Source organism: Ovis aries, chromosome 21 (genome assembly GCF_016772045.2).
Source record: "Ovis aries strain OAR_USU_Benz2616 breed Rambouillet chromosome 21, ARS-UI_Ramb_v3.0, whole genome shotgun sequence".
NCBI lineage: Eukaryota > Metazoa > Chordata > Mammalia > Artiodactyla > Bovidae > Ovis > Ovis aries.
In genome coordinates, this window is record NC_056074.1 from 2,281,429 (window position 1) to 2,307,962 (window position 26,534).

The 26,534-nt window shown below is 42.1% G+C and overlaps 1 protein-coding gene and 1 non-coding gene across 2 annotated transcripts in view; both read right to left on the minus strand.

The window, feature by feature from the left end:
- FAT3 (FAT atypical cadherin 3) overlaps positions 1-26,534 on the minus strand; it is an 817,465-nt gene that overhangs the window by 698,736 nt on the left and 92,195 nt on the right. The window contains exon 2 of the mRNA XM_060404221.1: positions 23,865-23,939. Within this exon, the coding sequence (XP_060260204.1) occupies positions 23,865-23,892 (28 nt within the window). The 5' untranslated portion in view covers positions 23,893-23,939. The remainder of the gene's footprint in view (positions 1-23,864; positions 23,940-26,534) is intronic.
- TRNAW-CCA (transfer RNA tryptophan (anticodon CCA)) lies at positions 5,833-5,904 on the minus strand. Its single transcript has one exon. It is a non-coding gene; the product is annotated as a tRNA-Trp (tRNA).

A 26,534-nucleotide genomic window follows, 5' to 3' on the forward strand; every position in this document is an offset into this window, starting at 1 on the left:
TGTGACAAGCCACCAACAAAATTCCCTGAGAGCAGATGCATTAATTCAGAAATTGTATTCCATGTTCATATCCATATCATTTATCATTTAAGCTTTCAAAGAAAAATATTTTTAAAATATATTTATTTTATGCTAATGAAATGGACTCTAAGCAATAATTATAGTACACTTGTGTGCGTGTATGCCAAGCTGCTTCAGTTATCTCTAACTCTTTGCCACCCCGTGGACTGTAGCCCTCCAGGCTCTCCTGTCCATGGGATTCTCCAGGCAAGAATACTGGAGTGGGTTGCCATGCCCTCCTGCAGGATCTTCTCAACCCAGGAATTGAACCCACAACTCCTATGTCTCCTGTATTGGCAGGTGGGTTCCGTACCACTAGCACCACCTGGGAAGCCCCGCAGTACCACTTACAGAGTGCTTAATATGTACGTGACACTAGTTAAGTGATTCCAATGCAATGTTTCACTTCGCCTTCAGATCATCCTAGAGGGAGGGTAAATGAGTCACATTTCCCAGATGGGCATCTGGGAAAACTCAGTCTTAGAAAGTAAATTACCTGTGTTCATTCACATAACTAGTAAAAGATGCACCCTGAGTGAGCCCAGAGCCCAGAGTTCTTCGTAAGATGATGTTGCCTACTCAAGATGTGCTTGTTTTGAACTACTTTACCAATCTGGATATGGCATGGGAGCCAGACCCTAAGTTACAAAGGCTTAGGCATGCATAAAAGAAATGCACACATTCCCATAAATAAAGAAGGACCCTTCATCTATGTCACTCAAGCTGCTGTAGACACGCCACAATCCTACATTCCAAAAGCACAGACACCATTTTAGCCGGATATCAAAGGAGCATTAAGGCAAGGAGCTATCTGTCAGAATAAGGAGACACCTACTGTCAATTAAAGCACAATTAAAAACAGAAAAAGGGGAAATATACCCATTCTGTACACCAAAGGAGTCATTGATAATAGGCTCAAGCTTCTAACTTAACAGCAAACGCCAACCCAAGTGCTTCCACCTTTTCTCAGGAAAAATGTCTTTCATGCCGTTCTGGCCACAGGGAACAGAACATTTTCACTGTGCTGAGGAACCAAGAAGAAGCATCTTTGGGTCCCCACCAACTGTTTGGAGCCGTCAAGTCTGGCAGGCACATCAGAAAGGATCAAGTCAGCCTTGTCATAATTGCACCTTAATGACTTCACAAGCTGTAGGCCCCTCACCTGCTCCAAATGTCAAACAACAATCCCCAGAGAATGCTCAGATGCCAGAGCTATCTGCCCAGAGCCTTGACATAATTCACCTAACACGCCTGAAACGGGTTTTAAATGTGATCAGATTAAAGGCCCTAGTTCCTGGAAGATCTCTGCAAGAACCATCTTCAAATTCCTGGTGGCAGTATTCAGCCAGGGCCTCTGTCTAATCCACAGGGAGTTCTAGCTTGCGGAATGTCAGCAATAATTGGTCTTTTATTCAGAGAATCTTTAGATCAATTTTTATCATCATGAGATGAGTTAGAGGCCACCATCATGAGATGAGTTAACACCACATACTGTTATCGGTGCTTTGTTATCTTACGTGCATGTGGTTTCCTGGGATTCTAACACAAGGCCCATATTGAACCTGAATCTTCGCTTCAGCAGTTAAGGGTTTTGACGACTGCACAAAAATATTCAAAGCTCTTTCGTCCACCTATGACTGCAAAGGTCCATGGTATTGAAACTAAGCAACAGTCGCTTGCATAGAAATGGTGATCTGCTTTGCAACATCTTATTAAAAGAACAGACACTCAAGTATGAGTATATGAAAAACAGCTTTCCACACAAAAGGATATTCAAAATGAAAAGAAGATTGTATTTACATTTAACCTGATTCTACTGGCTGCGACAAGAGTTACCCATTACCGCATGTTTTCTCCACTCAAAATACAGCTGCACCCCTGACACCTTCAAGGCTGTCCACACAGAAACGCAAAGCCTGCAGTGAACTGATCCGGTTCCACTGCCCAGCTCTGAGGCTCTGAGATGTGCCATCAGAGCACTTATGGGGAGAAAGGTAAACCTCTTCAGAGGGGTTTTCCCAAGTTTTCTTGTCCCTCCAAAAAATCATCTCCTTTCCAGAACCAGTATTTTTTGTTTTATATTTGTCTAATCACATCATTTTAATTAAGCCACTGTCATAATCCCCTTCCGCACAATAAATTAACAATCTAGAGTCCAGCCCTAGAAACAACCAGGATCTTTTAAAAATGAGATTCTTCATTCTCTCCTCTCTTAGAAGACATCTATGTTATGCCAAGAGTTTATCAAACTCATTTTCATTACAAAATTTCCTATTTCTGGGGATTTGGGTTTTTATAAATCAAATAAGTTTAAGCATTATTCCCTAACAGAAGGTGAGAACAGAACAGTTTACTACATATCTCCTGGGAATGTCTGCTGCAAAAAAGGAAAAAAACTATAAGGATAATATAAATGAAATAAACACCACTACAAAAAATTTAAATAACACGTCAATGTGGACTGAAAAAACAGGTGTGATTTTTAGTGCTATCTGAACCACCATCACATAGGAAATACACAATTCAAAGGAAAGTCCCAAACCAGTACTTGATCATCTTTTTTTTTTTTTTAGTCTTTAAGCCTTTAGTATGAGAAATGCATTGACCAGCATTTTCTAATCTGCTAGTTCCATAAATATCAACATGCACTTCCAGGATAAAAGGAGTTGTGCAGCTACATAAATTAGGGCGAGGAGGGCTGCTCTGTGCATGACAGTGGTGCCTTGGAGCCCCGATGGGGCAGATGAGCGAGCTGCCTAAACTAGCTGCTTAAAGGTGGTCTCCCAAAGGTGTCCTCAATGAAAGTCCGGAATCCCACTTCCCCACATTTTGATTCACTGAGTCTTTGGAGCCTAGGAATTTGTGATTATGATTTCAGATTTGGGAACTACGGCTATAATGCAGGTTGCCGGTCCAGAGCGCACATCAAAATTATACACTACAGGGCTTCCCTGGTGGCGCAGTGGTAAAGAATTCACCTGCCAATGCAGGAGACATTTGTTTGATCCCTGATTCAGAGCCGTGACTGCCCAGCCCACGTGCCTCAGCTACTGGAGCCCGGCGCCCTAGAGCCCTGCTCTAACAGGAGAAGCCACAGCGACGAACGGACGCACCCCGCAACCAGAGAAAAGCTCACGCGGCAGCAAAGACCCAGCAAGCCAAAAATAAACAAACAAGATTATGTTAAAAAAATTAAAGGTCACAAAAAAGCATGTGTAAGGAAACCCAGCTAACTTTCTTTTTTCTTTTAATTTTTATTTTTACTTTATTTTACTTTACAATACTGTATTGGTTTTGTCATACACTGACATGAATTCACCACGGGTGTACATGCGTTCCCAAACATGAACCCCCCCAGCTAACTTTCTTTAGCCCAATGTTTGCTAAACTCCTTTGACCAGGAAAATTCTGTCTTCCCCATCCCCCTCCCCCATAACTATTAACATTTTTCCATTGAATTAAACTCAGAAAGCGCTGATACAAGCAAATGCCCTGTTTTCATAATCTTCACATTTTCAGAATCTCATTGTTTACATATATATATGAAAGCATTAAATGACTTTCAGCAAAAGATTCCCATAATGCTTCCAAACCCAAGGTGGGATATCAAGGCTGTCACATTACCTGTCTGTAGCTCTTTGTCTATTTCTAGAAATCTGGGCCCAATATGGTATTTCCTCTCCCCCATGGGAAGCTATGTGAGTTGGACTTTGCAAAGTACTTTACAAAATATTTTCAAAGTAAAGGTAGATGATTTCTGTTAAAGAAAAAGATTTCTAGCAGTGGCAGATAAGTTGGAATAACTCTTTCCCTCCAGTCACTCTAGGCCAACTTTGATCACAGGTGGGAGCTTTCGTATTAAATAAATGCAAAGAGAAGAATACAGACTATTAGAATCAAGCCTCCCTGATGGTTCAGTGGTAAAGAATCCACCTGCCAAGCAGGAAACACAGGTTCAATCCCTGGGTTGGAAAGGTCCCCCAGAGGAGGAAATAGCAACTCACTCAAGTATTCTTGCCTAGAAAATCCCGCGGACAAAGGAACCTGGCGGGCTATGGTCCCTGGGGTAGCAAAAGAGTTGAACACGACTTAGCAGGAAACAACAACAAGGCTGAGGCCACTGAGCTAAAAGAACTCCCCAAGAGCAGCTGGTTAAAAACAGTGACTGCATTTCTGACTTCGACCGGAGTATTTCCTTCCACCATGTTCCCTGTATCCTTCAATTCTAGCAGTCTGAAGACGTGGAAAGCCTTCAAAAAAGTTGTGAGCACTGAAGCAGCGTAAGGCCCTTCTAGTTAGTCTCAAGTATATACTTACTACCAACCAGGGAGAAGCCACAGTTAACTGGGACAGGCTTTACCCAACTGGGCAAAGAGAACGTGATATTTGCCAAACCTGTGAGCAGAGCTTGATTGACGGATTGCCCAACAAAGACTCTCCCACTTCTCTCTAAATCACAAAGAACAAGCTCTTTCCCCACGACCAGCTCCGCCTCTTCCTGCAAGTCTACCCTGGCTGGCCATAGGGGATACCAGGCCACTTTCCTTTCCCATGCTAATACAGTTCAAACAACCAAATCCTTTGATTTCCCAGCAAAATTGCCTACCTGGCATCAACTCAGCAATAAAAAGGCATAACAAAACTGCAACTAAAAAAAATTAAGCTTTATATCCTGCAAACAACAGAATATAACTAAATCCAGAAAGAGTGCCTGTGAGTCTCCACGTCCATGTTTGGAGGGAGTGGATGGATGCGTTTTTAAAATGCATGTTTCTGGTTTTCTCATCCTTTATTTCTCCTTCATCCCCCTGCCCCACATCCCTCTTTCCTTCCTTTTCTCCTTCTTTCATCACTTCCTCCTTCCTCAGCATTGTCAGTCCTGAGGTCCCAGTTCCTCCTCAGCCACCTCCTTCGTGACACAGCCAATACGCTCCATATGCCCCAGGGTTGGCAAGGTGTCTGGTTAATCCCTTCTTTGCTCAAATCAAGCCACAGGTTTCCCATTTCCCAAGGCACCTGCCTCCAGAGTGGAGAAAGGGGAGGATGCGGGAAATCACTGCTTGAGAGCCACAGTGAGGTCACTACTGAACAGGGCATCAGCTCAGCACACCGCAGCATGGGCTCCCTCGGGCTTTCCTTAACCTAGACTGATGGTCAAAAAGAGTGTTGATCTAAAACCCAGTGAGTCCAAAGTGTGATGTAATCATTTTTTTCTTCAACACACAGAGAAGGTGGGCACCATGGGATTCCAGCTGTCAGCTGAATTTCGCAGTGGTACTAGAAACATCGACAGTTTGGTTGTGTCGTTTGCCTAGACTAACTGAAGCAGTCACATCATGAAGCAGTCAAGAGGTGCGCGCTCAGTCACTTCAGTTGTGTCCGACTCTTTGTGAGCCCACGGACTGTAGCCGGTCAGGCTCCTCTGTTCATGAAGTTTTCCAGGCAAGAAGACTGGAGTGGGTTGCCACGCCCTCCTCCAGGGGATCTTCCCAACCCAGGGATCAAACCGGCACCTCTTATGTCTCCTGCTTTGGCAGGCAGGTTCCTAACCACTTGTGCCACCTGGGAAGCCCACGTCAAGAGATAAATCAATTCAATTTATTAAGCATGGGTAACTAGAGGCTTTTTAAAAGCATATTAAAAGGACCATTGTAAATAGAAAACCAGACATTTACATTGCTTTTATAGTGGGACTTCTCCAGGCTTCTCCATCCATGGGATTCTCCTGGCGAGAATACTGGAGTGGGTTACCAGTTCCTTCTCCAGGGGATCTTCCCGACCCAGGGATCGAACCTGGGTCTCCCGCGTTGGAGGCAGACGCTTTAACCTCTGAGCCACCAGGGAAGCCCTTTATAAATCAAAGCAACTAATAACTAAGCATTTTCATATACTTCTTAAATGACCAACAGTTACACTACTGCCAACAAGCATGTTATCCTAGGTTGCAGCCTATGTCTGAGAACTGAAACCTCTCTTTCATCTCAAAGAAACCTTCTACACTTGCGGAGCTCCAAGAGGAGTATCTTCTTTATGCTTCTTAAGGGATCTCTTCTTCCTATTCTTCTTTATATTCCTAATTCTGCTCTGTTCCAGGCATATCAGAGCGCTACAGACTCTACAGAGGTCTTTGGGGACCTCTCGGCCTAGCACTGTCCATTCGTTTTTACTTGGGACCACAATTCACTATAATGTATCACCACTGGAAACCCCTTAGGAAATCTTTTATTCATTTCATCCTTTTTACACAGTACATTAGGAAGGATTTAAAATAAAGCATTTCACTTGAGATCAATATATTATTAAAGATATTATCAAAAAGTTCATTTAATACAATTTTAATTACATTCATTATGTGTGAAAACAAATTTCACCGTTTCCTCCAGTTGACAAGAAGTGCTATTTCATTTACCTTGAGTGTAAGGAAAATAATCATTTGTATACAATTTAAATTTAAAGGGTCACACACATGTTAACATGCATATTGAGGCTCAACTGCACCATATTGTGTCAAAATTTTTTTAAAAAATTAACTTTGTGATCTGATAGTTGAAATGTTTTCATCATATGCTTAACCTACTTTTTTGGGTAATTTTTATGAGCACACACATCTCAATAACCACAGAGTGGATATAAATAATTTTTAATCAAAGTAAATGAAGAACCGTAGTGGATGGAGCAGGCACTGGGTCTTATATTTTTAGCACCTAATATGCTATATAAGAACCCCAATCAACTCAGCTTGAAGATATGCTTAGAACAATCTTAAGGTTATTAGCAGGATTATCATTTTTATGCTTCTGGTCAGCTTATTTGTATTTCAACATCAATTTTCTTGTTTCCTACCTTCAACCAGAAGTTCATGAAGGTAAAAATTAAGCTATATATGTGTATTAGTTAGCTATGTCTGTAATAATAAAATATCACAGGATGAGTGTCTTAAACCACAGAAATTTATTTTTCACTGTTCTGGACACTGACAAGACCAAGATCAAAGTGAAGGCGGTTTCAGTTCCTTGTGAGAACTCTCTTCCTAGTTTGCAGACAGCTACCACCCTCTCTCCGTGTTGTTATACGCAGAAAGCTCTGGGGTCATTTATTGAAGGGCACCAGAACCTGTGGGATTAGGGTCTCACTCTTACAACCTCATTTAACCTTTCTCACCTCTTCATAGAGCCCATCTCCACAAACGGCTACACTGGGGTTACGACTTCAACATATAAATTTGAGGTGGGCACACAAATATTCAGTCCCTAACAGGATGTTGAAGAGTAAAAACAAGTCAGGTATATATAATGGTCAAAGCATCAGCCCGGTAGTCAAGTGCGTAAGTTCTGAGCACCGTCGTCTCACCGAGGACTGCACATGTGCCCAGGAAACGTCCCAGCGGCTGCACCTGGAAGGGAAAGGCCTCGTGAAGGAGTCGGGGAAGATGAGCCAACTGCCCGGGTCAGGACAGGAGCCGACTGTGTGGTCTGGCGGGCACCGCCGCTGGAAACCAGCGGAGGAACAGACAACTCACGGGCCCCACGCGGAGCTCCAAACTCTGGGGTCGTCACTTTCGACTCCCTGGAAAAGTCCCGCACATTCTGCAGGCCAAGATTAGTGGGCCCTGATGGTGGTGGTGTCGTCACTAAGTCGTGTCTGACTCTTGAGGCTCCACGGACTGTAGCCCGCCAGGCTCCTCTGTCCATGGGGTTTCCCAGGCAAAACTACTGCAGTGGGTTGCCATTCCCTTCTCCAGAGGAACTTCCTGACCCAGGGACCGAACCCATGTCTCCTGCATTGCAGGTGGATTCTTTACCGCTGAGCCACCTGGGAAGCCCTTCAGTGGGCCTTACCCATCGACTCAATCTCCAAAACTCCCACTAAGAAACTGTGAGTTAAGATGAAGGAAATAAAACTTTCCCCTTTAAACACAACATCCTCCCTTTAGAATACACATTACTTCTTGTTTCTTCTCAAAGCCTAATCACTAAAGAAATCCACTTCATTTTGCTACTATCACGAGGTTGTTAAAGCAGATCCATCAGTATGTTAGAGGAATATGCACCAACATTGGAGGAAACATTTCCCAAGGCTCTTTGCCCAAATTTTATAAAGTAATAAATAAAATAAGTTGACTCAATTTGGATATCCAAATATACACCTTTCCTTCATTTATGGCTCATGACACAGATTGATAAATACAGTTAGATTGCAATACATATCACATGTTCTGAGCAGTAGCTATAAAAGAAAATATCATTAAAGAGATTTCCATCTCCAAGAAAATACAGCCTATACTCCTACCAAAGAATCCCAATAAATCACTAGAGCTTAAGAAAATAAGGTGTAATCATATTTTTTTCAGTAAAACTAAGCTGGTTTCCAACTGTACAAATTCCACAATGATGGACAATCTGTTTTTGAGATTGTTTCTTTAACCAAAATTAAGCTTTTTCCCCAAGATAATAGGCATTTGATAGTTCCTATTACTTTAAGCGGGCAAGTTTGAGAATCCTAAGTTATTTCAGTTCCTATCTGACTTCTGAACAAAAATGGAAAGTTTCCTCTAAATACACACAAAACAAGAGGCACAGTTGGTGATTTGTATTTATCAACATGTATTAGCTCACGCTACAGTGATTACCAATCAGTGTAAATGCTACATCTTGTTTAAATACTCTCTAACTTTCCTCATTGTTACTACTCAAATGCACTGCACTATAATTCTTAATTGGGTGAAAATGCAGCCTGCCAGAATAAAATAGTCTTATTTGGGGACAAGACTACAACTCTTATTCCCAAAGTTTACAGAAATCATCGAAAGTGGTGATCACATGTACCCTACAACTCTTTACTGGTAAATAAAAAGTTTTAGATGAAAAGAAAAGAAACATCATGGAATCAAAGTTGTTTTATTTTTCTTTGAAGACACATAGATATTCCATTAGTGGCCATAGATTGCCAAGATTATGTTTCTTTCAGATATTTTTTAAAAATTAGAGAGATCTAATAGATAAGCTAAAGAAGTCAAACAAAAACTCTTCATTCCCATCTTCCCTCAAGAGTCAATTAGTTGAAGGCCTTAGAAATAGAACAATGAATGAATTCTTTGCAGCAGCAAATTACAGAAGCCCTTACCTTTTAGTCAGAGTAAGTGACAGATAACCAGCAGAATGGACTCAGCAGGCATGCCTGCAGCACACATTTCTCAGCAGACTGTTTCTGCAGCCTCCAAAGAACTGTGCATAAAAACTCCAGCCTGCCTGCTCCATCCTTCACTGTCTGAGATACCCACTCGCTACCACGGTAACAAGAAAGGGTCGAACTAAGCAGCAATCTCAGTTTCTTAAGGACCTTTGTCCTGGGAAAAAAGAAGGGAAAAGAGCAAGGGCTGGGAAGAGGGAAAAAATGGAGATGAACAGAGTAATGACTTTCATGAAGGTGAAGAGGTGTTTGCCATAAACTAAATGCACAGCAACAAGCTTTCGAAGCTTGAATGGCTTTGCCTGCAAGTTCCTGAAAGAATCTGCCCCTTACCTCTGCCTCTTAAGGGAAGAAAAGTGTGTGTATGTGTGTGTGAGAGAGTGTGTCTGTGCATGTGTGCACACTAGCAAGTGCATGCCAGTGCTTGGATGCCTGAACAAGGAAGGGGAGATGACTGAAGGGATGCGGGGGAGAGGAGGGGGAGCGCTAGGATGTGACCCACATATGGAATGAGCGTTGGAACAATGAGAGCAGGCCAGCCAAACCAGTGCACTCTGGGGCAGCAGTTTTCAAAACAAGGCTTCACAGCTTTGCAGCAAAAGGGGGTGTGGGGAAACACAACACAAACCAGCTAATTGAAAGAAGCAACTGGATACACAATGCGCGGTCCCAGCCACAGCAAACTGGGATGGGGCAGGCTCCTGGATTCATTTTTCTGCAGCCTGTGGGTTATTTCCCCTTCTCACTAGAAAGCTTTCAGTCCCGAGGGCTTAGAATTCCAGAGGACCCAATTAACACCACACTTGGCTAGCTCCTGGGATGATCAATATGAAATAAGCTGCCTTTTAGCATCTCCATGAAGTAACACAGCCTGGAAACTCGGTCTGCTGCATTTTTATTTCCGCCGTAGAGTGACAGCCAAATTGGGGGCAGTGGAGGGGGGCTCAGAGGGGGAGCCACACACGTATCAGGCAGTAAGTAAAGACAGAAAGGGTGTGATGAGTTTGTTGGGCATATTTTAAGAACCTTAACTCTAATAGAGCTTTTCGGCCAATGAAATTATCTCTGCTGTCTCCTTAGGTCTTTGAAGACTGCAGACTGTTACACGTGCAAAGTTTTCTGAACTTTGACTCACAGAAGACTCTCATGATTACTGGCTTCTTCGTGGCAGAATTCCAGTGTTCTCTCAAATGATTCATTCATATACATTTTAGAGAACCTGACTTGGTTCCCTCAACACTCTTCATAGCAAGCCTTCCTTAGAAATAGTATTCTTCCTGGTTCTGACTCATCTGATTATCAAACAGCTGATTTTTTTCCAAAGCCCAAAGATAAAACATCAAAACCAAAATTGCTAAAGGCAACTCTTCTACACTGCTGGTGAAAATGTGAACTGGTGCAGCCACCATGGAGAACAGTGTGAAGGTTCCTTTGAAAACTAAAAGTAGAGGGTCCATATGATCCAACAGTCCGACTCCTGGGCATATATCTGGAGAAAACTATACTTTGAAAAGATGCAAGTACCCCAAACAGATACACTGCAGCACTATTTGTAATAGCCAAGACATAGAAGCAACCTACATATCCATTGACAGATGAATAGAGAAAGGAGATGAGGTACATTTATACAATGGAATACTACTCAGACATAAAAAAGAATGAAATGCCCCCTGCAGCAACATGGATGGGCCTAGAGACTATCATACCAAGTAAAGTGAGTCAGAGAGGGAAAAACAAACGTCATATGACATCATTTATCTACGGAGCTAAAAGGAACAAAGGAACTTATTTAAGAAAAAGTAACAGTTTCACAGTCATAGAAAACAAACTTAAGGTCACCAAAGGGGAATGAGGTTGGGGAGGGGTAAATTAGGAGAGCAGGACTAGAAGATACAAACTATTATATATAAAATAATCCACAATGTCCTACTGTAGAGCAGAGGGGACTATATTCAATATCCTGTAATAAACCATAATGGAAAATAATATGAAAAATAAATATGTATATAAATAAAACTGATTCATTTTGCTATATATATATATACATATATATACACCAGAAATAACACAGCATTGAAAACTATTCTTCAATTAAAAATTGCTAGATATAAAAATAGGAACCATTGTCAATGAGGGTTCCAACCCATCAGATGTTCACTTAGTAATATTTTACTTCTAGCACAACTAGTTTAATTTGTAATTTCAAATTCCTTCTGCCTTCTGTCCTCTGCTTACTCTGAAAACACAGATATTTAACCAACCCATGAGAGAGAGGGTGTAGCAGTAAAACGTTCTGAAAATACACACACACACACACACACACACACGCACGCACGCACCCCAACTGTAAAGTTCAGGAGAGAAGGCAACTTCAAAATAAGTACCTGTGTCTTGTGTTACAGTTCTAATCTTCTGATTTCAGAAGTGAGTGACCAGAAAGATAAACCAGAAAGATAAAAGTCCATGGTAAACTCAGGGTTAGAATACCTAGGTTTATACTCAGCTTAAAAAAAAAAAATCACTCTGATAAGACCGCTAAAGATCAAATTTCCATAAGAATAAGTTCAATTTAAAATGTTCATAGAGAAGAGGTTATTAGTTCCCATGTGTTACAAAAGGTCTTAAAGAGTTAAATCACAGAATAAGAAAACCTGTGCTTAAATGGCTTTTAGGCAATGACACCAGCTGAGGAGGGAAATAAAATTAGTAAGTGGCGGGAATGAGGAGCTGTCAACGCTAGTCCCTAACTCAGGCTCCCTGGCTTGATCCTATGTTTCATTTAACACAGCCTTCTCCATGCGGGTGATTGGCCTCTTCCTGTGAGGTCTGGTACTTGAAAATCTGGGCTGTGAGCGTATCTGAGAGACATGATGAGGTGGGATGAGCTGACGGCCGGGCTGGGGTTTACAAGTGTCAGCTGTGCCTCCAAGTCAATTCATGGCACGTTGCTTCTCAGGGTCCAAAGTGTGCTCCTCTGGGCAGTGACCTTTCGGATGCAGCAAAGCTGATCTTCAGACCAAACGTGACTGCTGACAAGGGTGCTTTGTATTTGCATTTGCTGTTATTTGATTCTAACTTTGCCTAGTCGAATAGTGAACCAAACCCAGCGAAGGAAAACTTTTAAATATTTGATCCAGCTTCCGCTTGATGTTGTTTTCTTCTCGGCTGCTCTGAAATGTGAGTCGGGATGTAAATGGACTGTGTCATCTTGGGTGGGACTGCCTCAGGCAAAATAATTCCCAGGAAGCAGGAATATTTCAGGTATTGTGTGGCCTGTTACACCATGTGCAGGACCCTCTTTAAGAAACATATAAAACTATGAGTTCAAAACTGTCACTCGAGAAGGAGGGGATATATATAAAATTATGGCTGATTCGAATTGTTGTACGGCAGAAACCAAAACAACATTGTAAAGCAATTGTCCCCAAAATTAAAAAAAATTAAAGATATTATGCAAAAAACATTTTTAAATAAATTAAAAAAATTAAGTCAGAGGTTTTTCGAAGAGGTCCCTGAGAGTGAAGGGTTCTAAAGCTGATGCTTCAGTGACTTCATGGTAAATATGCGCTATAATCATTGGGATCTCACTTAAGAACAGCCCAAGGGTGGGAAGACTCAGGTACCTGGGTGGGAAAACCCAGACCAGCCCTCCTCTCTTCAGTAGAACTTTGAGTATCCTCTCTTATTGGTGATGATGAGAGGAGAGAGCAACCTTGAGAAGCTAAAAGATGTAGTCTGAATATTCAAGTGAAATTATAACAGCAAAGGGGCGTGTGCACGTGCTTTAATTTTCTTAGAGGAGGGACTAGGTATATGCAGACAGGATATGAAGGAATCCATTAGCTCAATGAAGCTTAATGTCTCCTAGAAAAAGAAAATATTTGTTTTTTTTTTTAAAATTTCAAACTTATAAAACAGTTGAAAAGCTAGCACAAAGTGTTCCCATATACCCGTCACTCAGCTTTCCTAGATCTCACATCTTATACAACCATATAACAATTATAGGAAATTAACACTGATGCTACACTATTAACAATTCAATAGACCACTCAGTTTCTGCCTATTGTCATCCCTTTGCTGGTTCAGAATCCAGTTCAGGAGCTGCCACTGCATTGAGTTGTCCTGTGTCCTTACTCCTTAAATCTGTGTCCTATATCCTTAAACCTGTGACATTCCCTCAACAACCATCACTTAGACATTTGAAAAATGTACTGGTTACTTATTTTGTAAAATGTCTCTCAATTTGAGTTTCCATCGTGCCTCCTCATGACTAACTCAGGGTGTGTATTTTTGGAGAGAATACCATAGAAATGATGCTCTCCTTTCTCCTGCAATCAGACCAAGCGTTACATGATACTGATATGTCATGTAAAAATAACTGTGATCATCTGCTTAAGGTTGCGGTTGCTAGGTTTCTCCACTGTAGAATTACTATTTTCCCTTTTTAATGTACACGTCTCTCACAGGGAGACACTGTGGGAACATGCAACTATCCCATTTCTCATCATACTTTCATGCACTGCTTTTAGCCCCACTGATGACTGTCTGTGACGATTATTGCTTTGACATTTGCCAAAGGACGATTTTCTATTTATATGATTCCTTCTACATTCATGAATTAGAATTCTACAGTATGAAGGAGCTGTTCCTTCCAAAACAGGGACTTTTAAAAGAAAAAAAATGAAAAAATGTAATTACTCCCTAGTTGATTTATATTACACACACACACACACACATAACATCACCTCTCTGGACCACCTGAATTTTGGATGATGGGAAATCTCTGAAGACTTTGCTTTCAACATTCAGTTGGCATTTCAATATTTTTCAGCAGCTCCACTGTAGAGAAGGAGAGGGTACAAGATGCAAGAAAAGGACAGAGAAATGCCAACGGTTTCCCATTAGAAACAGAGGCTTACAATGAGAGAACTTTGAAACAAATGGAAAAACTTTTCCTACAAAGGTCTAGCAAGCAAACTTAGCCAATATGTCCCGTTTATGTCCTTTTTCCAGTCCAGAGTTGAATTCTGAAACTCACACTGCATTTGGTTGTCATGCCTGGGTTGGCCTGACCCGTTTAAAAGATTATTCCCACCTAGCATATGTGCCCACCCTGCTGAAAAGACCCACAGAATGGCCTACGTGTGACACCTCATGTCTCCTGCCCACAGCTCCCCACCCTCCATGGATCCCCACATCTGTGCGACGTCCAGGATGTGCCTCGCATACCTCCTGCCGCTCTATGAATGATCGGGCTTCTCTGAGTCCCAGACGAAGTCGTCCCCTTTCATTCTTCAAATAACGCCCGTGCAGAACCGGCCAGATCTCATCTTTCGGACCCAGGTGTGTCCTGATCAGAGACAGGAGCCAGATACTTGCCCTCTTTGCCCCTCCACGTCTACAGACAATTGAGAGACAACCACAGCGCTGATTGACCTGACTGGCTTTTAGACTGAAACTTCGTCATGCAGACTACACACACATAGAAGAAAACTCAGCCAAGAGGAAATTCTGTGAGAGCAAGAGTAGTTAGTAATGGCCAAAACTGGGGCGCCTTCTCACCCCGTGTATGAGTCTTCTCGTTCTCTCTCCCGACACCTATACAGGAGACATACAGGCCCTGAGGTTTGGGCCTATACTAAACCCCGTCAGAAAGACCGAGGAGGGAACTGAGAAGTAATTGCTTTCCAGAGAAATTACTCTGTCACTGACAAGTAGACGCAAGAGGGACCCTGATTTATCAAGCAGAAAGAAAGGTGGAGGTCAGCAAAGAAGTCAGCCAGCCCCCTTCTGAGCCCCATGGAGACCGGTACTATGGCTCACTCCTCAAGCTGAAGGACCAGAAGACCACCTGGAGAGGATTAAGGCGGGAAAAGTCTTCTGAGGAAAAGGTGAGAGAGTGCCTTGAAAACCACATCACATAGCTCCCTTACTTTTTAGGTACACACTCTACAAACCTTTAAAATCAGTAGAACACCAAACAGTATGTCATCAAACCCTATGGACTCTCCATCACAATCTCTCCATAACCATGTGACTGCTAAAACAAGCTTCTATATGGATTATATTTAATAGGATGGAAAACCCTCTAAATTACATTTTAATGGGCTGTCAAAACTTTCTCTAGGTTTTCAACACCAGGTGCTAAATTTTCATCCAACATGAAATGATTATGTGATGAGGTGAAGCCAGTCCACCCCCAGCTATGATATCATGGTTTCTCTGACTATTCATCTCAAGAAACAAATCTTTCATAAGGGGGCAAAATTAAAGAGCTAGTTCAGCACCTAGGCTCTGTTACTGGAATTCTAAGCTAAACCATACAAATATTGTTCTGAAATCCATTTATATGGTGAGAATTTCAAAGACCATCTAGACTCTATAAGAGCAAATTACAGAAGCAATGCCTACCACTTGGTTCAAATTCTTCAGGGCCTAAGGTGATTCAGACTATTAGTCCCTTTAACTATGTTAGTAAAGTATTCCAATGGCACTTTTAAGAGTTGGAAAACTAAGTACTCTCAGACGTGAAACTTTGGAAATCAGTCACAAGATACAACCATGTGGGCTGGTGCATGAGACAGATCTCTATTCAAAAAACGAGCAAATAACCCCATCACCACGCAATTAAAAGAGGGAAAATGGAAGCAAAAATAACACAACAGAATTTTAAAACTATCACCAATCCTAAATTTTAAAATAAATTTTATCTACAAAGTAGTAAATAAATTCCTTGTGAAACTGATTTTCATTTAAAGGGGAATCCCTGCATTAAGCCAGGTGGTCCTAGTGGTAAAGAACCCACCTGACCCAAGAGAAGTGGGTTCTTGATCCCTGAGTGGGGAAGATCCCCTGGAGAAGGGAATGGCAACCCACCCCAGTATTCTTGCCTGGAGAATTCCATGAACAGAGGAGCCTGGTGGGCTAAGGTCCATGAAGTCACAGAGTCAGACACCACTGAGCAACTAATACTTCCGCACATTAAGAATCAGCACAAACTTAAAATTATACATGGGATCTCAGTTCTTCTCAGTAACTGGGATGGGCCAAGCATCCGTGAACAAATGACACTCTGGTAGAAGCTAACCATCTCTGATCCAAATTGCAAACATTCCGGAGAGGTCAGCACCCCTGTGACTCACACCCTACTTCTCCACAAGCACCCACTCCATTCACTAGCTGTTGCACTAAAATAGAAGATGGCAACCCCGAATCCCTGCTTATTTCCACCCATGTTATTAAGTAAATACCATTTTTGTGAATAAAATTAAACTAAACCCACATACACGAAATGACTTCTTCCCTTTCTTCAAATCTTATTACATAACACTGCCAGAAAATTAATCAACACAACTGTTCAGTGATTAATAAAAATAGTGATTATACTAATGCATTCTAACTTGAGACTATTTCTCATTCAGAATCAATCTATGAGTTCTGTTTGGATTTTCCTGCCAGCCTGAGAAAAAAATGTTTATAAATGGAGACACTGTTTGTAAATGCAGTGCCTTCCGTGCTACTAGAGAAATTAGATAACAGTCCAGAAAGGGGTGGTTTCTACCCATTGGTATTAGCAAATTTTTCTTCTTTTCCCTAAATTAAATTCAATATACATATAAATGGCACTGAGCCTGAAAGAAAAAGTAAGGAAATAAAACAATCTTTTCAATAACAACTTTTACATGAGAAAAGGTTAGATAGATAATTACAATTTACATCTATACAATGAACTGCCAGAGTTTTTCAGCTGATTAAATGCTACTCTAGTTCATTATAAGGCCATGCTGCAGACAAAGGCCAATTTTTTCCTTAGAATTTCAGTTTCTGTGACATGAAACCAGCAGGAGGTTTGAATATTATCCCATAGTATTTTTTTTTTCATTTATTTACTTTTAATTAGAGGATCATTACTATATTGTGATTGTTTCTGCCATACACCAACATGAACTCATTGTAGGTACACATACGTCCCCTCCCTCTTGAACCACCCTCCCAACTCTCACCCCATCCCACCGCTCTAGATTTTCACCAAGCATCGGGATTCCAGCACCTTGTGGCATACAGCACATCCCCCCGGCTATCTGTTTTACAGATGGCAATATATATGTTCCAGTATTACTCTCTCAACTCGTCCCACCCTCCCCTTCCCCTGTTGTGTCCACAAGTCTCTTCTTTACATCTGTGTTTCCACTGCTGCCTTGAAAATAGGTCCACTAGTACCATCTTTCTAGATTCCATATATTAATGTATCGATATTTGTTTTTCTCTTTCTGCTTTACTTCACTCTATGTAATAAGCTCTAGGTCATCCACCTCATTAGAACTGACTAAAATGTGTTCCATTTTATGGCTGAGTAATGTTCCGTTGGTATATGTACCACTACTGCTTTATCTATTCATCTGTTTATGGACAGCTAGGTTGCTTCCATATTCTAGATATTGTAAATAGTGCTACAGTGGACATTGGGACACGTGTCTTTTTCAATTATGGTTTCCTTAGGGTATTGGCCCACAGTGGGATAGTTGGGTCATATGGTAGTTTTAAAGGAATTTTCATACTGTTCTCCATAGCGGCTGCATCAATTTACATTCCCAGCAACAGTGCAAGAGTGTTCCCTTTTCTTTGCACTCTCTCCAGAATTTACTGTTTGTAGATTTTTTGATGATGTCCATTCTGACTGGTGTGAGGTGATACTCCATGGTAGTTTTGATTTACATTTCTCTAACAATAAGCGATGTTGGGCAGCTTTTCATGTGTTTATTACCATCTATATGTCTTCTCCAGAGAAATGTCTGTTTAGGTCTTCTGCCCACTTTCTAATTCTTTTAATTATTCCTTTAATTTTTATCCCATAGTATTTTAAAGCTCATGGGAAAATATTTCCATCTTTTTTAGTCTCTACCTCTTAAGCTAATGATCATTAATGAGAAATAAGGTAATGGCACTCTCTTATGGGGAGATGGTTATATATACAGTTGATCCCTGAACAACATGGGTTTGAATTGCCTGGGTCCACTTATACATGATTTTTCAGGAAGGCCAGACGGTCAACTGCGCATATTTGTGCATGTATGTAGGTGTGTGCACACACGTGCACAGCTTCATCCCTAAAGCAGGGATTACAGGAGTTAATACCCTGACATTTCATTAGGACATGTCAGCGGAATTCTAGAAGGTTCTGAACAGTTAGGCTGTACCCTGAATTATTCAAGGCTTCTATGGACCCTTTAGAAAGAGGTGGGGGCTGTAGCTTAACGTAAAACACGCACACACCTAATATAAGGCATACAAAGATGCTCCAGTTATGACATCTGACACTTCAATCATTCTGATTCCCACGCTCCCCTGTAATAACTGTAGGAAATTACAAGCTCACTTGGAGCAGAGGAACAATAATAACAGCTTAACTGGCTGTTCTGTGTCTCAAGGCTGAGAACAGTAGGTATAACTGTCTCCACTGGAGAGAGTGATGGACTGGCCATCCAGCAAAGCTAGTTCCACACCCTTACCCCTCTGCCCGCCTTCAGACTATGAAGAAGAGGGTGGTTAAGGTAAGGGTGACTGGCTGGCCCAGAACTGGGGCATTCTCTTTCTATTCTGCTTTTATCTTACTGAAAAAAGCAGATTCTGTCGGGGGGAGGGTGAGGGGTGTGCACACAGCCACTCCAAGCCAAGTGGGCGAGGCTCCATGCATACAGGACACTCGAGTGGCTGGAACCCCAGTATTTCCTGGTCACAGGTTTATCCCCCATGGCGCTCTCTCCTTTGCCATCCTCTCCTCTTCCTTCAACTTCATGAACTTATTTTCCTTTGGAACAGCATTTAAAGAAAGAAGAAAAAAATTACCATTGTTCTGACAGTAAAGCATCTGCCAACAATGCGGGAGACCTGGTTTCAATCCCTGGGTGGGGACGATCCCCTGGAGAAGGAAATGGCAACCCACTCCAGTACTCTTGTCTGGAAAATCCCATAGACGGAGGAGCCTGGTGGGCTACAGTCCATGGGGTTGCAAAGAGTCAGGCATGACTGAGTGACTTCACTTTCACTTTCTTTTCTCACGAATGTAACTCATATATCAGGGTGGGCAGCTGACTTGATGGAGACAGACAGTTGAAAAAAACAAAAGAGATCAGACCAAACCCTGACCCTGGGAAGCCAGGCCCCGAAAGCACGTGAGTGGAGGATCCAGGACCCCATGAATGTCTGTGCAGCAACTGCTGAAGACAAGCCCTGAAAAGTCAGCAGCCTAGAGCCAAATGTGGTCAGGGATAACATGCCATGCGGCCGTGTTTATCTTCAAGGTACCAGAAAATTCCAGCCAGCCCAGCGAAAGAAGAAAACACTGTGAAAATCTGTCGCAAGCTCATTGTTAAATAATAAAAATGTATGTTGGACCAAAAATGCAAACTAAGCAAAATGGGAACCAAATGCCCTTCGTGGATTAGACAAATACATGATGAAGGCTCTCCACGCTGTTTGAGGTGAGAGTGATCCAGCAGTGAATAAGACACACCACATCCCCACTCTTAGCTTCAGTTACGAGCAACAGACGTAAGCAATCAAGGACAAGGACCTACTGTATAGCACAGGGAAATCTACTCAATAACCTATAACAACCTATAATGGAAAAGAATCTGAAAATGATGGTTAGATAGCATCACCAACTCAATGGATGTGAGCATGGGCAAACTCTGGGAGGTGGTGAAGGACAGGGAAGCCTGGTATGCTGCAGTCCACAGGGTTGCAAAGTCGGACACAACTTAGTGACTGACAACATATACATATGTGTGTGTGTGTGTGTGTGTACACAATCACTTTGCTACATATCTGAAGCTAACACATCAACTATTCTTCAATTTTAAAAAAGCAATTGCAAAATAATTTCACAGAGTGATGCCTGCTACAAAGACAACACACCTTGACAAAGTGATAAAGAGCAACCTAGATGAAAGAAAGGGTTTGTTTTAGAGAAGAGGGCCTCTAAAAGGTCAGGAGAGGCCTCTCTGAGACCAAGTCATCAGTTCAGAGATCTGGGCCAAACACATCATGGACAGCGAGGACACGATGACGAAGACCCGCCGTCATGGTGGGCCTGCATGCCTGTGAATTTTCATTAAGCTCCTACTCTTCACCAAAGTGAACTCTGAACAAAGCCCTTGCCTTTGAAGGCCCCATGGTGCAGTGGAGGAGACTCAGAGACACAATAAGTGTACCCCAAACTGCTACCCGAACCCCAATGGGAAAAGTCCATGAAAATTACTAAAAAGTGACCTTCGACCACAGCCTTGACTGAAGAACTGGATTTTGCCACCAGACCTGCTAGAAACAACATTCTGGGCCCAGGAAGTACGATGCGGGAAAGAACAGTGTCCTGGGAATGCATGACATGTGTATGAATGACGTCTGCATCCTGCCAAGATTACTCTTATGGTACGGAAGCGCTTAATTGTTCTATGTCTTCCCCCGCTTGCTAGAATGCACATTCTTCAACAGCAAATGTACTCATTTTGAATTGTTATCCTCTGGCACTCTGTACTGGATGAAGAGTAAAAAGATAGGTTCATGGCAGTTTGTGAAGGTTGAAAGGTGAAGGCTAGAGAGAGATGAACTTCTTTCTGCAGGTATGGGGGCCACTGAAGGTTTTGCAATTCACAAGAAAACCGCAAGGATGACAGCCGTGAGCTTAACCTGCCAGTGAACTCAGAAACCTGCCCTTATAAAGCCTATACTGGTCGTGCTGACAAGGTGCTGCTGATGTTGTTTAAATGAAGATATGGCTTTTTGTGTCCTTCACTGAAGAGACATATATTAATTACAGTGCTTTTTAAGGCATGAAACATGGTTTTAAAAGCTTAATAATCTCTTCTACTAAAAGTTTCCTGCTGTGGTTGTCAAACCTAAGACTTCACCCCTTCCCTGGGAGCCACCCCTCTGCCATCACCTGGCTCACACGAATCAGTCAACCCACATGTATTTATCATCTTCCCCCTCTATGCACAGCAAGGAGCATCATGGGAGAGGGCATCCTTCACACGTCAGAACGGTAAAGTAGCCTTAATGGCCTTGGAATAGAGGAAGCAAGTTTATGGCGTGTTTCCTCCTACTGTACTTGATCATCAGTCCAACTCTTTCATCTCACCTTACAGATCTAGTCCAACCCAGGTAACCTGGTTGGTTCCTGGAAGAGCTCAAATGTCCACTTGGGTTTCCCAGCTTCACATCATCAACGGATCATGCCTTGTCCTTCTTGGGTACGTCGAAGGTTGCCTAACACAAGGGCTCAGAACTTAAAAGCTCAGTGTATTTCCTCAGATTAATTAATACACCCTATAGGAGCTTAGTTGCTCAGTCGTGTCTGACTCTTTGTGACCTCATAGACTGTAACCTCCTAGGCTCCTCTGTTCATGGGATTTCCCAGACAAGAATACTGGAGTGGGTTGCCATTCCCTTCTGCAGGGGATCTTCCCAACCCAAGGATTGAACACGTGTCTCCTGCCTTACAGGTGGATTCTTCACTGTCTGAGTCAGCAGGGAAGCCCTATGCCCTACCCTCATACATCCTATGCCCCACCATTATAACAACTCTCATGTCTGTGCCCAGCATACCTCTTCAATCTCTATTCCCTTTTCAGATGTCAGGGCATCAGGCTCATGAAAGTCCTAAAGCCATAGAGAGCTGGCCCCCTATGGCAAAACTCTGTTCACCAGCAGGAACTCTGGCATGGCAACACATGCAACATTTGGCCAACCAGAAATAACCCAAATGTGGCCACACATCTCTGAGCATACAAGGCACTAAGATTAGATACGTGTCTGAAGTTCAGTACAAATGAGACAGACATGGGCAAAGCCCAGCTGATAAAACAGATCCATTCCCAAGAGACCCATCCTAATCAAGCAAAGGCACCAGGGAGTTCCACTGATCAGGTTCAGGTTCAAACTGGACATCCTAAGTTTCCCAATCTCACTCATTCCCTGACAAGTTCAATAATCTGTTGGGATGAAAATCTTTAGCTATTTAGTCTGCATGGAGTTGCCTGACTTAGAGATAAAAATTTAAAAGGAACTTAGTGATTATCTTTAATAGTACAATGGATTATCACAGCAAAATAACGCAAGGGTAGTTGTCCAGATCAAAGATGTTGAACCAAGTTAAGGTCATCAGAGAAAACGTGAAACCTCAATAAGTATGATGAATGTCTCTTCCACTTATGCTAGCAGCTTTAATTCAAATTACTTGTTAATGATCTACTATCACCTCATTCTACAAAACACTAGTTTGGAAATTAGAAGTTAAGATGCATAAAGGAGACATCACCATACGCAGAGAAACCAGAAACCCAACGAGAGAGAGAGGGAAACAACTGCTCTCGAAAGGAATGGGACCCATGGGAAAACACATCTTCAAGGTAAAGTAACACATGAAGAACTTTCTCTTCCACAGTTCTGCACATTTCCATTTATTATGCACAGAATCATTTCCTTAAGCAGAATGCATTTATCTCTCCAAGACAGAAAACCGTAATTTAATTAAAGTTAAAATGAAGAACTTAAAGATTTGCTACATTATTAGTGCCCTTTGAAAGAGTTAAATGTTCCCCTGCTCAGATCTCCTCTCTTCCCGGGCTTCAAGATAAGTACTGGGAGATTTATGTGCCATGAATTTCCAATTACCCATCTCCACCAGCTGGGCTGTCAATCACCACTCGTCTCATCCTAGATGTCTTCACCACCCCCATTTCCTTGCTGTGCACACAGGAACAAGCTTATTCTTCCCCAAAGAGCTTACCACTAGGCAGGCAAATGCTGGTTTTTTTTAATGTCCAGCTTCTATTGGACAGAATTTCTGACTGAAATGACTGCCATCCCAATCATTCCAACATATTCAAATAAAGCCAGAGCTGCCACATATTGCAAACAATTTAAAATTTCAAAAGAGAATTTACATTGTGTGTCTTCCCAGTGTCCAGTGAAGCAGAATTGATGAGCTCTCAAGAGCAATCCCTCCCCCACCTTTGACATCTTGAAGCAGGTGGGAGAATTCTAAATGATAACTACACTCAGACACCAGAAAAATAAAGAAAACAGTAAGTTTGCAAATGTATGCTTACATAATAGTTGCAGATTTGGAGGAAAAATATTAACAGTGGAAGCTCTTCCTTGCTTTTGGCTATGGGTTTTCGTCTGGAGGATGGACATCAAAATTAAGGTATTAAAAAATTCTTAAAAGGACTCTAGAAGGTCTGGACATCAGTATTGCAATTAAGTGGTCTGAGAAGTAAATGACAGCTGTCATTCAGACATCAGGATTACAATGGTGAGTCTTAGTACAGATTAACTTCTTGTAATTGCGCCCAGAACATGTATCCATTCACTTGATGGACATTGAGTACTTACTTTGTAAAAAGGTTTAGATAGTAAGGGAGATACGAAAATAGCTAACATAAGTCCCTCCCGTCAAGAAGCTTGTAGAAATCTGTACATAAATAATTTTAATAACAGAAAACTAGTCCTTAAAAAGTGACTAAAATATGAGAATTCAGAAAACGCAAGACCTTGTATCTGGCTGGAGCAGGATAAGAATTTGAGGACAGCGCCATAAAGGAGGACTTTACCAATGATGACTAAAGTGCTGTGGCCCATCTGCTTCTGGGGCTGCTCCTCTTTCTTCTTTCAGACTTTGCTTGTTTCTAGAGGACAAGGCAAAAGCAAGAAAACTAAAATTCAAGCTCGTATGCTGTTGCTTATTTGAAGCATGGATAATGCTGACACCTACAGAGGTTTTTATTACTAAAATGAAATCTAAGGATCATTTCATACTCACTGCTCTGGGTCACTGAGTGGTCTTAATAACACAGGAGGCAGAGTCAAATACAGAAAAGGGGTCCGTCTGTTTTTTCAGGTTCGAAGCCTGGAGAGTGCTAACGCATAGGATCTGCTGTGATCTCAGGCAGCAAGTACAATGGAGTCATCCTTCACGCCCCATCCTGATAAATAAGGACGTCAGTTGTGAGGTGGAAAAGGCTAACCCTAGCTCAGCTCCATTTCATTCTGGACTTCAAAACACTTATGAAATATATCATCCATTAATTCCACTGATTGTCAAAAACCCATAAAACAGACATGTCATGGCAAATTGGACCTGACATGCAGTTGGTCACTAGCAGCTTCCTGAACTTGCTTTCCACTCTCAGATCATCAGTTAGAGGGTGGTAGCCAGCGTCACTGGCTTCCCAGGTGGTCCAGTGGTAAAGAATCTGCCTGCCAGTGCAGCAGACAGGGGTTCTATCCCTTGGATGGGAAGATATCCTGGAGGAGGAAAGGGCAACTCACACCTCTGAGTTTCTTATGCAAGTATTCTTGCCTGGAAAATCCCACGGACAGATAAGCCTGGTGGGCTACAGTCCAGGGGGTTGCAAAGACTGAAGCAACTGGGCATGCACGCACGCATGCACACACCCAGCATCGCTGCTGCTGGGCTGGCACTCAGAGCCCGGGATCTCTGGTTGACCCTCATATTGGACACACAACGACCCTGAAATTCAGTGTCTAGTGAGCGTCTGTCTACAGCCAATAGAATGAAGGGCTTACTCTTTGTGCACAGTCTGTTTTAACCATTAAAACCCTATGATGCTCCATGCATTTATTCTACCATTTTTCCAGAGAGGGAGCAAAGCCACAAAAGCAGAAAGTAGCTGCTCCAGATCCACAGTTGGTAAGTGTAAAATTCAAGATGTGAATCCTGTTCTTTCCAACTTCAAAGCCTGTGACCTTGATCATGTGCTCTGAGCCACAGCTCTGTAATGCTTCCCTGAGACTGTGTGGGAATCAGAGGTGAATTTCTGAGCTTTTAACCTAGGAAACTGTTGAGAATGCAGGTCTAAATATGTCTGTCTTATTTCAATAAGCATAATACCCTCCAAGCCCAAGGGAGACAAACACTGTATGATATCACTTATACGTAGAATTAAAAAAATATAACAGACTAATGAATATAATGGGCTTTCCAGGTGGCCCTTGTGATAAAGAACTTGCCTGACAATGCAGGAGACAATAGATGCAAGTTCGATCTCTGGGTCGGGAAGATCCCCTGGAGAAGGAAATGGCAGCCCACTCCAGTATTCTTCCCTGGGAAATCCCATGAACAGAGGAGCCTGGCAGGCTACAGTCCATGGGATTGCCAAACAGTCAAACAGGACATAGTAACTAAACAACAAAATGAACATAACAAAAAAGAAAATAGGCTAACTGATACAAAGCACAACTAGTGGTTACCAGCAGCGAGAGGGAAGAGTGAAGGGGAAAGACAGGAATTGGGGATTATGAGGTACAAACTTATAAGCATAAAATAAGTAAGCTATAAGGATATATTTTACATCACAGGGAATGTAGCCATATTTTATAATAACCATAAACAGAGCATAACCTTTAAAAACTGAGAATCACTATGTTGTACATCCGAGATTTATGTAACATTGTAAATCAACCATACCTCAAAAAAAAAGAAAAAAGAATGTGGTCTAGACATGCACAAATGATTTCAACTATATTTAGACACTGTGTGTCTGGCCATGACCGCTGAACCGAGAAGAATCCCTCAGTGACTTCCTTCATCTACTCCTCCCATCCATTCCCTCCAGTTTACCAGGAGCAGCTGCACGTGATCAGTCATCCAACCAACCAAACCCTGGTGAAAACCTGGTAAGACAGCGGCCCTCTGCCTTGCTCTACACGGGAACCTCAGGCCTGGGTACCACCCCGGAGACCCTGCTGGCCTGGAGCAGGACCTGGGTGTTCAAAACATCCACGGTGATTTCATTGTGCATCTGAGAATCAGAATTACTGAATTAAAGAAAAAAACTCAAGAGTCTGAAGCCCCTTCTTCCACAGTCAGCAGAGCAGCTAGCTTTATCTCATGCTGTTGTGGAAGCACATGGATGTATATATATACATACACCCCTGGCTGATGAGGGACTACTCTCGCAAGAAGAAAGCAATTTCCTGACTGTAACCTAAAATTTAAGGAGAAGTAGAAGAAAAGCAACAAAGGGAAAATTTTTCAGAAGAGTAACATATGTTTTTAGATTAAACATAAAATAAATGATCATCAGGGGAAACTATTTTTTTTCCAACTGAAAGGATGCACTTTTTGACCCTGCATCCACAATTCTGTGAAAAAATCGTATTCAGACATCACCCAGCCTGGGACGGCAAATGTGCAGTTTGCAAGTCACTCCTCTGCACACATGTGCGTGTGCATATGTGCTAAATTGCTTCAGTAGTGT